The sequence below is a fragment of the Felis catus genome, chromosome B4 (genome assembly GCF_018350175.1).
Source record: "Felis catus isolate Fca126 chromosome B4, F.catus_Fca126_mat1.0, whole genome shotgun sequence".
Lineage (NCBI taxonomy): Eukaryota > Metazoa > Chordata > Mammalia > Carnivora > Felidae > Felis > Felis catus.
The window spans coordinates 134882675-134897423 of record NC_058374.1 but is presented as its reverse complement, the minus strand read 5'-3'; the positions used below and the strand labels follow the sequence as shown (position 1 = coordinate 134897423).

The following is a 14749-nucleotide window of genomic DNA, read 5'->3' as shown; positions in this document are numbered from 1 at the left end:
TACTCCTGAAATCATTGTTGCACTATATGCTAACTAATTTCGATGTAAATTAAAATAATACATACAATAATAATACAATACAATACAATACAATACAATACAATACAATACAATACAATGATCTCCAAAAGTCCTGTAAGCTGTGAAACACAAAGCCCTCTGGGGTACACATCTACTGTTTTGGCTTACACAAAATTCACTCCTCCTTTTTCTGCAAACAGTTTTCTTTTGTGGAACTATCCCTCTTTCATATTCTGTCTACAAGGGTAATGGAGAGCTGACCGCATGGCCCCAGACTCCGGGAGAGGGCACTGACTCAAGCCACATCAGCCAGAGCATCCCATGGTCCAGCCACAGTGATTGGCACATTACCCAAGCCAGACTAATGAGACTCAGTTCTGAGGACTGCTGGGAAAGAGAAAGTCTCTTGCTGCTGGAAGGATATAAGCCAGGTGCTGCTGCTGGTCATTCCACCATCCCATGAGAATAAAGCTGATAGAGAAAAATGCAGAACCAAGACATGGAGACAGAGCTCTGATGACACTATCTGGGCCTCTGGGATCCAACTGTGCCTGAAGCCAGTAATGACCCCTGACCTTCTCAGTTATGAGCCATTTTGTGTTTCATTTCTGTCACTATAACTTTAAAAGTCCCAATCAATCCACCCTCCAATCCTAGAGGAAATACCAGGTCCTAGACAGGCAGCTACTCCTTCCTACTGTTGTTCTGGGAGGGACAGACTCCACTGCCAGGGTCCCACTTGGCAAGGGCCTTACCTGCACCAAGAGGTTCTGCAGTCCGATGACCAGGGACAACACTTGTGACGTTCCCAGCGGAGCGAGGGCAGAGTCCTCAGGGGCTGGTGGTGGCTGGGCCCCTGAGGGCACCAGGGCCACAAGGGCAGAGGAGAAGCTTTGTTGCAGGGCTGTCCGCAAGAAGCATAAGATGGCAGCTGAAAGCAAGAAACTCCTTCCAGTCAGTTCCCGCCTCTTTCCCTACCTTCCACCTAGCTCTGTCACAGTGGGGAGACAGTGTAGATAATAATGGGGTGACCATCAGCTAGTCTGGGAGGGGTGGTCCCATCTCACAGTCTAAGGGAAAAGCTCATCTTCTCCTACTCGAGGATCCTGAGGCCATACCTGAGAGCAGTGCAGCCTTTTTCTTCGGAAAGCTGAGGACCTTCAATACTTGGTCCAGTTCCACGGACAGTGTCTGGTGAACCTGGCAGGGTAGGGGGTGAAGGGGTGACTCCCACATTCTGGCAGCTTGAGCAGATGATAACCTGTCCCAATATCTCTTCTATGCACCCACACATACTCACTGCAGCAAGAGGGACAAAGGAGGCCACACAGTCTTGTGAGCCCACCAGTCCTAGATTCAGGAGTGTAAGGAGGTGAATTAAGCCTGTACACAGAGAACACTTCTTCCCCCAAATCTCCTCCATCGTCAAGGAACTCCTCCATAAGGGAGCCTGCCCGGCCTCATCTGTGATTCAGTCTCCATCTCAGCCCACCACCCAACTAACTTAGATCTAGAGTCAGACAGCCCAGAATCAAAATCCTGGCTCTGCTACTAGCTAGCCAGTGGCCAAAGGGAAGTCACTGCACCTCTCCCAGCCTGCCTCACTTTCTTCATGTATGAAATGGGAATAATGCCACTTGCTTTTACTCCCTCCAGAACTATTGTGAAGAATGGCTGAGGATCAGCATTGGTGAAGGTGCTCTTTAAAATTAAAGCAACGTCCAAACTGACGGGTTAGCTGGAATGGTAGGTTCAAAGCTGAGTCTGGCTCTGCTCTCCTCACCCATCACACATGCTGCTTCGAGGCAGGAATTACTTCTCTATTTGGATGCATCACAGTTTGACACAAAGCAGTTCCTCAAAAATGCTTGTTGGCTGGTGGATCAGCAGGTTCTGGGCAGAAGAACCAACTTGTACAAAGGAATTGGAATAACATACCAATGTAAAATGTAATAGAGGAAACTGTGTGGGAGTTATTTGGGAACTCTGTGCTATCTATTTTTCAGTACACCTAAAACTCTTAGAAATAAAGGCTATTAACAATGAATCAATCAATCAGAAACAAACTATCAATGGTATGAGGATGTGAAAAAGCAGAGCTGATCTGGAGAAGAGTCAACAGTTGGTCAAAGGACAGAAAAGGAGGGTGGAATGGCAGTTAAGTTAGGCTGCCGAGGGGCCAGGTGAGCAAGGTCTCAGTGGCCATGTGGAGAACAGAAAGGCTGCTGGAGGAGTGTGGGCTCTGGAGGGCAGACAGACTGGCTGCAGGGACAGAAGATATGGAGGAGGGGACAGGCCAGGGGCCAGGAGACTGAAGAGGCCACATTAGTGGTAAGGACAAACCATCAGGCCTGAGCTAAGGCAGTGGGAAGGACTTAGAGAGGAGGTGGTTAGTAGGTAATTGGCTGGGTGTGAGCTGAGGACCAGGGCAGAGCCAGGCACACAGTGTAGGCTACCACCCAGGGAAGTGACCGCAGGGGTAAGGGTGGGCCCAAGAAAGGGAGAAAAGGTTCCTGTCCTAACTCAACACCATGGACAACAACCAGAAGACCAGTTATAGAATAGATCTATCAGAGCTTGCTGCTACCTTAGAGGCCAAACTTTAAAAATGGCTTCAGTGGCTCCCGAGTGGCTCAGTCAGTTAAGCGTCTGACTCTTGATTTCAGCCCAGATCATGATCTCATGGTTCATGAGTTCAAGCCCTGTATGGTGCTCCATGCTGACAGTGCAGAGCCTGCTTGGAATTCAGCCTCCCTCTCTCTCTGTCCCTTCCTTGTTTGCTTTCTCTCTCTCTCTGTCTCTCTCTCAAAATAAATAAACATTAAAAAATTAAAAAAAATAATAATAAAAATGGCTTCACAAATGAGTGTGTGCCTGGCACTAGACTGGCACAGGGCTAGGCACAGTGAGAAGACACGTCAAGGCTAGAAGATGTTTCTACCCATAAGGAGCAGCCAGGCTTAGAGAGGAGACACCAGAATGTGGAGCAGCCCTCAAAGGAGCTCATTCAGGGCACTATGATGACAAGGTCCTACATGGGGGGGCAGGTAGGGACTGAGAGGAAGGGAGGTGATCTGTTGGTGTGTCCACTGCTCCCCTGTTCCCTGCATTACCTTCTCCAAAAATCACAACAACAGCTTATACATGTCTGGCATTTCACAGCTTACCATCCAGTACTACAAGGCCACAGGCTGGCTTCTGCCTTCCTGTCCGATCTGACAGTCACTCTACATTCTAATCACACAGTCACTCACCACTCTCCAAACATGTACACTATGTCCTAAATTTGTGCGGCTTCCCGTCTTTGCTCATACTGCTCTCTTTACCTTGAATGCCTTTCCCCGCTATCTTTGCCTGGTACAGTTGTACTTTCTTTTCAAGGCTTTGCTTAAAGAGTACAATATAAGTTTCCGAAGTGTGGAGTACATGCTGTATTTACGTCCTATTCCTCTGTGCCTAGAACACAGCCTGGCAGGTAGGTGATCCATGTGTGATAAATTAATGTAAACCAACCTGACAACCCTGGTTTTTTCCCCATTTTGCAGGCAAGGAAACTGAAGCTCAGAGATTTAAATACCTTGCCAAGGTTACTCAGTTAAATACCTTAGCAAGGTCACTCAGCTAATAAGCCACAGGGCTGAGACCAGAACTCAGGAATTCTGTCACTCCTCTGTGTGCCACCCCATGCCCCAAAGCCACAGGGCTTAGAGACTAACCTGCAGACTGCCAGCGTGCTGCTGAGCAGAGAAGGAGGCAGCGAGCAGCCAGGCGGAGCAAAGGAGTGCAGTCCTGGGAGAGTCCACCTCTGTCCAGGTGAGAGCCAGAGTCTTCTCCAGAAGTTCTATCAGAGCCGTGCTACTAAGGAGCACTGCGGCAGCTATAGACAGTTTGGCAGGGCGAGAGCCACATGAGTTACACAGGAGACCCTGCTCAGCACCAGCATCATGGTTAGCACATGATGGGGACCTCATGCACACACGGTGAATGAATAAAAGACTCAGCTTGAGGTTCTAAGGGTTTCAACTTCATTCCAGAACCACAGGTTATCAGAACCAGAAAGGATCTTATGGCTATCTGGTCCAGACATCTCCCCCTATATATTTCCATAAGAGAAAAAAAAACTAAGGGCAGCAATGGCCACAGACACTGCCTAGCACCCTTCCTCTTCACTATCTCAGCCTGGGCCCCGGTACCTCTTTTCTGACTGCTTGGTGTGGTCTGATGAAGGCTCCAATACAGGAAGTTGAAGGAGGGCTGCAGGATATCCACATCAGCGGGGCTGCACTTCCCACACAGCTTGCTCACTGCAAGAGAGTCCCCAGGAACCCCATCACCTAGCACTCCATGGCTTTCATGTGCACCAGCACTCACAATTATCACAGATAATGCCCTTCCACTGGCTAATTTCAGATGTCAGTCTATCAGTCTTAGGGACCAAGCACAAACTAAGTGTCCCTGGTAATAACAGCCAATGAAAAGAAACACAGTAACAAACCTGAAGGCATGTTCACACTCTCCATCTGAAAAAAAAAAATTCAGGCAAGCAGCCCATAGCTGCATGTTAAAACAGACTGCACAATTTAGGTGATCAAAAGGCATCCTATAACAGCATTCATGCCAGCAAAGACTCCATGATGAGAGTCTGCAGAGGTCATCTAGGCCAGCTTGCCACCCCTAGCAGGAAGAAGATCCAGCCTCTGAAATCTTCCAGCAATGGGGCATTCACCACTTTCCCAGAGGACTCCACCACCATCAACATGCAATTCCCTGAACTTGCCATATTCTCTTTCACCCTCTCTTTCGCCCTCATCTGGCTAACTCCTTAACACCTATTCAGCAATCAAGATTCAGCTCAAAGTTCACCTCCTCCATGAAGCCCTCTGTAACTTCTCAAACCAAGATGAGATGCCTCTTCATGATCCCCCAGCCCTCATCAGAACAGTTACTACACTGTAGAATAGACATCTATAGAACATTATCCCTTTCCTCCTAGGATTCACCACTCTACTCCCCTGCCCCTATTGCCTCAATATGAAACCTACCTAGGTCTCCATTCGCTGTTTTGGCAGCCACATCACAAAGCCACACAGACTTCTAATTGGCTTATGGTCAATCAGACAAGCAGCCCCCTTCCTCAACTCTGTCCTCTACCTGCAATGCTCTCAAATTAAAGTACTCAAGGATTATATATAAATGTATATTACATTTCACATGTATGTTTCAGGTCGTTACTCCCCCCCCTCCCCGAGGCCCTTTGACAGCTGGTTTGATTTTGTCATATGCAGTTTTCCCTCCCAGCTGAGTGTTACCTTGATCTGACAGATAGGCTGGGATGACCAGCATCAGATCAGGCCTAGAGGCCCTTTTTAAGTCTATCAGGCCTGGGATCCAGGCAGGGAAAGAACCAACCCCCTCTGTGGCCAGAGTGCCTGACAGTCCATAGTACTCAAGAAATGCCATTTTTTCCCTAGTAATTTCAATCTTTCCGCAAGAAACCTTTCTAAGGATGGTGCTTATGAAGTGGCAACTGCATTAATGAACAATGAAAAGTCCTAATGAAGTTTGGGTATGGGTGGAAGAGGCCTAGAGGACTGTGAACTGAATCATCAGATCCTGAGTCAGTTGTGGAGTGGGGTGGAGAACTGAGCTCATGCCAGGAAAAGTGAATCTCCACAGACAGTCTCCACTGGAGGCCTACTGTGTGCCAAGTATTGCATGGCATTCTACATGCAGCAATCCCTTATCTCAACCTTACATCAGCTAAGTACTACTGTTTTACCTGTGAGGAACCTAAAGCTAGGTGACTACCTAAGGTGGCATAGCTAGTGGCTGAGAACAAACCCAGGCGTTCCCAACTCCAGGGCTGTGCCTGTCACACAGTGTTGTGGTTTTGTTTTTGTTTCATTTCCTAAACGCTCCCAGAGTGTAACTAAGAAAGATCTAAAAGATCCCCTAGCAAGAAACCCACGGGAACAGAGTGACCCACTAGCTTCTTTCAAAGAGATGAATGATGGAATGAAGGAGGAGGCCCAGCCCTGGGCCCTCAGGCACCTTGGTGAAGGAGCTTCATGGCCATGCTGTCCAGTTCTTGCTCTGACTTGTTCTTCAGCTGCACTAAAGAAAGGAGGCTCAGTAGCAACGGTAGGTTCCCCGAGTCTGTGAGGAAGAAGGAAGAGGGCTGATCAGGATACTCAGATCACCCCAAGGTCAGAGAGACATCCCCTACTATAAATGTTTGTTGGGATTCACCCCTACTTCCTGCCTTCTTTGGGCACAGGGGCAACTGACATACTGAGTGCCAACTCTGGGTTGGGTACCAGAAATTCAATATTTCACTTGGTCCCCCTTGTGAAATAGGGATAGTTATTTCTATTTTGCAGTTACAAAAACAGGCCCAGAGAGGCTGAGTAACTTCTCTAAGCTCCCACAGTCAGTTAGTGGCAGGGTCAGAACTTGAACCCAAACCTGAGTTTAGTGCCCATGTTTTTTCAACTATGTTTCCATGAAATCTCATGGCTCTTAAGCATTATCATCAGTTAGATTGGCTTATCCTTCCCTGAAGAGGAAGGACTCAGTTCTTCCACATACCCTTAAATCTACCTCCACACTTCCATCCTCAGTCAAGCACTGGATCTAGTGAACCACAGCTCTCCTCCCACTTCCTCTTACTTGCTTGGAAATTTTATTTAAAAGTTCAACTTTTTAAAAACAGGAAAAGACAAACCAATCTCAACTTTTCAGTGTCTTCATAGCATACCAAACATCAAACTTCCTTGACTCCAAGGAGTCCTAATCCAGATTTGGAAACTATCCTTCTGGATTTCACTGGCAGCTTCTAACACATTTGAGATCCACTCCGTTCCCAGCCCCTGCTGGCTCCCACTGCCTCCCTGGCCTCCCCTATACTTCCCACTTTCTTCTTCCCAACTGGGGACTACCATTCTTGTGACAAACAGCTCTGAGCACATGACAAACTCACAGGGTGAGGACATGCATGCATACATCATATACACCCACCTATGCTAAACACACAGAAACATTAAACATAAACACTCTCACACCATACACACACACACACACACACACACACACACACACACACACACACAACAAATATGTTGAGCACTCACTCTCTGATGAGAGGAAGGAGATAAAGTTTAGCTTCTGATTCTGTCTCCTGGAGCAGACCTCATCAGGGCAGAGATGCCCACTCCTAACTGAGCTTCAGGTCAAAAAATGCCCCCCACAGCTGCAGACTGACCTCCTGAGGGAGAGGCCCCATGTTCCACCAGTAGATGCTGTAGGATCAGCAGGAAGTGGCCTCGGATGAGACCACCCACTTGGACATCCTCATTCCTCCTCAAAAAGGTCCTTAGGACAATCAGTACTTTGCGGGCTATGTCCACTGGGCTGGAATAGATGAGATCCTAGGCAGGAGAGAAGGAATCCAGAGCTCAGAGGACATCACAGTTGGGGACAGGCAGACAGTTGAGAAGACAGGGGCTGAGGAAGGACCCAGGATGGTAGTGTCACAAAACCTGAGGAAGGAAGCACTTACTTACTTGGCACCTATCATGTACCAATCTGTTGAATAGGTCCATCCTAAATAGGAAGAAACAGAGACTCAGAGAAATTACTGGATGTGCCAAAGGTCACATAAGCCAGTAAATGGCATAGCTAAGATTTAATCTCCTACCTCCAAGCCCAAAGCTCTTTCTACTTTCCAGGAACCCTGTCTCTGACACATGTAAGTTTTAGGGTCAAGAAGAGTTTACTTCAGTACAGAGGATGTGAAGGGAGGAAAAGAGAGTAGGGGATGGAGATGTCACAGGGCAGGGAAAGGATGGGTTAGGACAGATTCGGGGTACAGGAAGGGAAGCGAGGACCTGGTCAGGCCCCTTCTCTGCCATGGCATCTGGCTATATTTCTGCTGCAAGCTATAAAGGCCTTGGGTTCAGAAGGTGGGAAAGGACATTGCTTTTTATTTGCTTTCAGAGTTATTTTAATGAGTATATGATAAAGACAAAGCCAGTCAGAAGCCACACCAGAGACTACTCTACTGATGGCTCCTGGCACCTACCAGCTCAAACAAGCCAATTCCTTTGGACAGGCTAACATGCTGGGTGCTATGAATCCAGGGTCACACACAGACTCCCTTTCTCGGGAGGACAGCTGACACACAGAGAGACATGGCTACAGGGCACCCAGCCAGACAACTCCAGATGTGCTGATCACTGGGTGGCACATGGGCATCTAGGCTTGGCTCTTCACAAACTTCCACAGCTGCCAGAGAAACAACTATAAATCAACAATTGCTCAATTAGGGATTGATAATGTCAGGTACTGTGATGTGTTAAAACTGTAGCTGTATGTTTATTTATATATTATCTGTATCTTCATAATAACTCTTCCAAGTAGGTGTTAACCTAATTTTTCAAATGAGGTAACAGGCATATTACATAGTTTGCCTATTAAGACAGCAGTGGCTCTATAAAGTCTACTATACTCTGAGTTAATGAAGAACAGGGATGAGGTTGGCTTCATCTCTGTCACCTTGTAGAGACTCAGAAAACATCTCTGGAAGGAGAGGATCACAGCATAGGAGGGCAAGAAGGAATCTCAATCCATTTATATCAACCCATTTTTACAGGGCATGAGGCTGAAGCCCAGAGTGGGTGTGATTTGCCCAAGGTCACAGGGACCAAGGCTAAACCTGATCCTGGTCCTGGTCCTGCTCCTCCCCCAGCATGTGGCTGCCTAATAGAGAGTTGGTCCCTCAGAACCCTGAGTTAAAATGTTAAAGTCCAAAAGGAAGAGGGCTACTCGGCCTCCGGTGGCTGTGGAGAATGCCAGGGGAAGGGGTGCGCCCCACTGTGGGGGTCAGTGGGAAGGCTCTGGGTGGAACATGGCCCACTCTGCAGTCTCTCCTCCCAGAGATGCCTAGATTTTTCTGGAGCTGGATCAACCAGGGTGATGTGGCCAAGGAGGGAACAAACAGAGCTTCTGTGATATCACTGTTTTTCACATTTAAACAACCTACATGAAAGACCACCCATTGATAAGAGTGACAATTAGCAGCTTTGTTTTCAGCTGCTAATTACCCATATCAAAACCACAAATTGGTACCAACAACATATTTTTAGACTCTTTTTTCCCTCCTGTGGCTAGAAGCTGGGAAGAAATGGTAAGAATTATATATATAAACAGATAGCAAAGTTGTTCCTTGCTATTCTTTTTCACCACTGATGTTTCTAGGATCCAATTTAGTGAAAAACTCATTAACTTTAGGTTCCATAGTCATGACCCTTACTAGTTATATGACCTTGAGCAATTCAATAAGCTGCTCTAGATTAACATTCTCTCTCTGATTCAGAGTAAGTCAATGATCAGGGAATCATAGGCTACTGTGTACAGGATAGCAAGAGTGCCTTTACATATTCTTTCCACATATTATTCCTATATATCCACATGTTATCTCCATTAAAAAACTTTTTTATTATGTATATATATTTATTTTTTGAGAGAGAGCGCACAAGTTGGGGAGGGGCAGAAAGAGAGGGAGAGAAATCCCAAACAGGCTCCATGCTGTCAGCACAGAGCCCAATGTGGGGCTCAAACTCAAGAACTGTGAGATCATCCCCTGAGCTGAAACCAAGCTGGACATGAGCTCCCCAGGTGCCCCCACATGTTATCTCCATATTACATATGAGGAAACTGAAGCTCATATGAAAAGCTTTCACCTTCCTGGCTGTATGTATCATCCAGCCCTAAGGGATAGATCTTTCCTGTTGAGCTCTAGGCCTGGTGAAGCACAAGGCTCCTCTCTGCCCAGGAAGGTGGGGTGGTGAGGGCGGTTCACATTCAAGGACAAGAACTAGGCACAACAACAAAGGATTGGGCACCTGCTCCAGCTTGCCTGAGACAGCGTCTCTCTAAGGATTTGGTCTCTTGAGATTCGTTTTCTTTTAAGCTTGCTTCCTTTAAGTACTTATGTTTCTTGAAGCTAGTGGGCTAGGATAGTCTTCAACTAGGGAGGGTCTTCACCCTAGAAAGACTCACACTGAGAAAAAACTTGGGTGAGGAAGATAATGAGCTCCATTTTAGACAGAAATATCAAATAGATGCTTAACTTTATGGGTCTGGAGCTCAAGAGAGAGGTTACAGATGGAGGCAGAGATTTGAGTCATCAGCATATAGTAGGAGGCCATGTGAATTATTGACACAGCCCAGGAAGATGACACTGAGTAAAAAGGAAGCTGAGGACAAAGCCATGAGGAACATCAATTTTCAAAGACTAGCCAGAGAGAAAGCAACAAAAGAGACTGGGAGAAGCACCAAGAGAGGTAGGAGAAAAATTAAGAGAGCTAGTATTTCCAAAACCAAGCGTATGTCGATAAAAAGGAAGTGGGCAACCATCAAATAATAACAGGTCATGTAAGAGGAGAACCAAAAAGTCCACTGTAATTAGCCACAAGAATATTGTTGATGATCCTGGTAAGAGTGGTTTCAAGTAGCAATGGGGGCAGAAGTCAGAAGACGGAGGAATAAGTGAGGGTGACAATTTTGCAAGCAGAAAACTACTTCTAGGAGTTGGCCGTAAAAGGAAAAACATGAATATGGAAAGGGTTGGGAGGGCAGGGACCAGTGAGAGCAACCAGGAGTAAGTCTAGAGGGGCTTAGACTCTCCTACCACTCCCACAGCCCATTGTCCTGATCTGAGATTTTTTCTAGCCTCACCATTCTTTGATTCTCTCCTCCCAATGATGCTTTGGAAGTCCCTGTAAGGTGAGAGAATGAAACAAGCATCTGTGGTTTCCTCAAGGGCAAGGACCAACTGTATCGGAATTATCTTTGTATCCCCAATGCCTTCACCAGCACGTGACTGCCTAATAAGTACCAATGTATGTAGGATAAAAATGTATGATAAAAGAAATGTGTTTAAATGTATGATAAAAGAAAAAGTGAACAACTAAACTCAAGACCTCTAAAATTCTGCTCCTCCCTATCCTTCTCCAGCCTCAACTCCTGTGACATACCATCCATTCTCCGAAACCACACCAGACCACTCACCATTGGCCCTGAATTACAGTAAGCACGTCCATGCTGCTGGGCTGGCCTGGCAGGGTCGTCCCTCAGCACTCTCTCTTGTCAAATCCTTTGCAGATCAGCATTTATGACACCTTTCTGCCCTCCCTACAACCCAAGCACTCTGCCTGACCTTTACTGCCATAGCGTTAGAACAGGTGTTAGTGGTCTGTTGTGTCTGATTCTCTCCCTGGCCTGTGCAGCAGGCACTAGGTCCGGTTCTTCCCTGTATCCCCACTGCTTAGATAAACAGCTCCCCCTTTAGTTGGAACCCTGGATCAGGGTTGTTTTCTCTTGTTCTGAGAGTCTGCTCAGTTTACTCGAAGAACATCAGATAGGGAGTCAAAATCCAGGTTTCAATCTCAACTCTTGTGAACTATGGCAAATCTCTCTAAATCTTTTTTTCATTTATTTAAAAAGAAAAAAAAATAAGATACCACAAACATCTTTCTCAGAAGAGTTGCTTTTTTGAGAGAGAGAGAGAGACTGACTTAGATCTGTCCAGACCCTTAATTCAATGGGTCAGCAAATATTTATAAATACCTAGTCTATGTGAGAAACCGACCCTGAATGCTTCATCTCACAAAGAAAACCCAGTATCTTAGCTCTGTCCATTACTCCTTTCCCTGGAACGCCTCTTGCTTTCCTCCCCTATGAACCGATGCTTTATTTTTAACCCATTCTTTCTCCTTTCTTCTTCCTCCAAGGAAAAATTTCAGCCAAAGCATGAATGCAGCCCCTATCAAGCCAACACATGTGATCTCACAAGATGACGGATCTGAGGGATGGAAGGTGAAGGTGCAACTCCGAGTGGGGAGTGTGTGCATGCGTGCGTGTGTGAATACGGACAGATGTACGTATCTAAGTGAGGTGTACAACGTGAAGGTGCTATTTCCACCACAGTCACCCCAATAAAGTCAATCCAATAAAAAACACTCCAATAAATCATGTTTGTTGATGATTACAAACATCAAAGGAATCCCCACTCTTCCCTAACGGGCTGTGTCAGTCTTCCTGGACTAGGAAAAGGTAAGTAGGTGAGCTGAAATTGAAGGCAGTGGTTTTAAACGAAGTGTCTCCTATGCTGCCGTGCTATAGTCAGTTTTGGACCTGCCACTAGAAATCACTCACTGAGTACAAAGTGGTGCAAATGATTTTCTTTTTTAAATAAATAATAAATTACAGCAGTTACCTCTATAATAATGTCACTCCCATTAATTTATTTTCCAATGTGCTTTCTTGAGCGAAAGAATAACAGAGGGAGCTAAAGCTAGTGTATTAGAAACTGCAGAAGACAGACAGCTGACTTATCTGATATACCTGATAGGAATTATAGGGATGTCTTAATTCATGAAAAAGCACTAGAGTTTCTCACAATTCTGGGTTTGCCCGAGGGAGTGTGTTGCACATGTAACATTATCCTGTGAATTACGGCAAAAAAGAGGCCATGTCCCTCTATAATCAAACATCTCCATCTACATGCCCCAAGGGTATCCTTTGACATTAAGTCCTTGTTAGCACAATCTGCTTGAGAGAAGACAGAGAGGTGAGAGGGAATGGTGACTGAAGTCAGCATTTCATAGATCTGTCCCCTGAAGAGTAAAGAGGGACACGTCTCTCAATGAGCAAACCTCGATCAGACTTAGAAAGGGTACGGATTTAAAGAAATCAGGCACCTGCCAGCAAAAGAATCTCCCACTCCCATGGAAACACCCATAAATCCAGAGACAGGTAGAAGCATGCAGCTGCCTCCTGACATCAGTAAACCAACTGCCAGAAAGAAAGGGCCCACCACCTCTGAAAGCAGAAATGAGCAAATGGTCACGTACTAGCAAAATGAGCAGGATGCTGGGGCTGCTTCTGAGCATGTAGAACAGGGCTGCTAAGCTGGCAGGAAGTGGGGACTGCCCAACAGAGGAGACATCATCCAGCTCCTCATAGCTGCTCTCTTCCCAGGAGAACCAAAGTTCCAGGACACGGTGCCCAAATCTACTCATCAGCTCTGGATACAACAGGAAAAACCTGAGCAGGAGGGGATGGTGGATATAAACCAGGTGCAGGTCCGGGATGCCCTCTAAAAATTTTCTGATGGCACTGACCACAGCCTGGAGACAAAGAAAGAAAGAATGAAAGAAAGGGACTAAATAAATCTTGCAGAGGACTCAATACAGCCCAACAAACATAGCCAAGATATCACTGGGAAAAATGTACTTGGCATCTCAGTACTCCAGTACATCTTCATTGGCTCATGCCAGGGCTCTCCGGCGAGAAGAAAGCCCACAGTGCTCACTTTGTAACAGTGGTTCTCAACTGAGAGTGATTTTGTTTTCCAGGACAGTTTTGGAAATGTCTACAGACATTTTTTTTTTTTAATTTTCTTGACTTAGGGAGTGTTACTGGCATCTAGTAGGAGAGAGCAAGGATGCCGCTAAATATCCTACAATGTACAGGACAACCTCCCACAGAAAAGAATTATGGTATGCAAAGTGTTAACAGTACTATGGCTGAGAAACCCAGCTCTATAATGATACCATGGTGTGCTGTAATTATCAGCAGACGTGTCTACCTCCCACACGAAACTTGAGCTGCTTGGGGAAACAGACTGATGCAGATTAATCTGTGCACCTGTCATAGGACCTGGCACCGAGGGGCCAAGGGGCATGTGTGTTGAATCATTTATTAACCCTCAAAAACCTCTCTTCCCATTGCACACATAATGAAATTCAATCCTTAATATGTTATTCTAAGAGTTTTATAGTTTATAGTGTGGGCTGTTTCATTTAGCTCTTTGATCTATTTTGAATTAATGTTTGTGTATACTACGAGATAAGGGTCCAACTTCATTCTTCTGCATGTGGATATGCAGTTGTCCTAGTACTATTTGTTAAAAAGACTGTTCTTTCTCCCTTTGAGTTGTCTTGGCATCCTTATCAAAAATATATGGGTTTATTTTTGGACTGTCAATTCTATTTCATTGATTACATGCCTATCCTTATGTCAGAAACACAGTCTTGATTATTCTAGTTTTCTATTTTTTCTTTTTTCAAAGCAGGTTCAGTGCAGGGCTTGAACTCACAAGCCGGGGATCAAGACTTGAGCTGAGATCAAGAGTCGGATGCTTAACTGACTGAGCCACACAGGCGCCCCTCTAGCTTTTTCTTTAAAGGAATATAAAACCATTTATTAACCACCGTTTACCAGTATTTACAATAAAGTAAACAATATGCAATTGGATAACATTCTCATTACTACAAAGTTATTGCTTTTCCTGGCTTCTGCTGATCTAGTAACCCAAATATTGAGAAGACTGAGCCTACATGTAAGGAATGAGTTAGGAGAAAGAAAAAACATGCAGGTCAAGAATTTAGATCACAGAAGTTTGTTCACCCATTTATTTCAGCTGGTCCTAAATTGCCAACATCTCTAATCACCTGATTATGATCAAGTTTCCATGAACAAAGTCTTAGACATTCCATGAACCATGACCTTTTTTGTCAATACAGCACAGGATTTCAACTTCTTGAAAAGTAATGGCTCACTAGAACGAGGCATTTTTTTAAAATTTTGCAAAATGTTTATTTATTTTTGAGAGAGAGAGAGAGACAGACAGACAGAGCATGAGTGGGGGAGGGTTAGAGAGAGA

The 14749-nt window shown here is 45.5% G+C and overlaps 1 protein-coding gene across 4 annotated transcripts in view; it reads right to left on the bottom strand.

Moving 5' to 3' along the window:
* Window positions 1-14749, bottom strand: part of MEI1 (meiotic double-stranded break formation protein 1) — a 90329-nt gene that overhangs the window by 13258 nt on the left and 62322 nt on the right. For 3 of the 4 annotated variants that reach the window (XM_045062443.1, XM_011284253.4, XM_045062444.1), the window contains 7 exons: window positions 12936-13211; window positions 7283-7448; window positions 6073-6177; window positions 4215-4325; window positions 3738-3898; window positions 1140-1221; window positions 777-952 (listed from right to left, as the gene is read on the bottom strand). In XM_045062443.1, the coding sequence (XP_044918378.1) occupies window positions 777-952; window positions 1140-1221; window positions 3738-3898; window positions 4215-4325; window positions 6073-6177; window positions 7283-7448; window positions 12936-13211 (1077 nt within the window). The remainder of the gene's footprint in view (window positions 1-776; window positions 953-1139; window positions 1222-3737; window positions 3899-4214; window positions 4326-6072; window positions 6178-7282; window positions 7449-12935; window positions 13212-14749) is intronic. The other variant, XM_045062445.1, reaches the window with a different exon arrangement.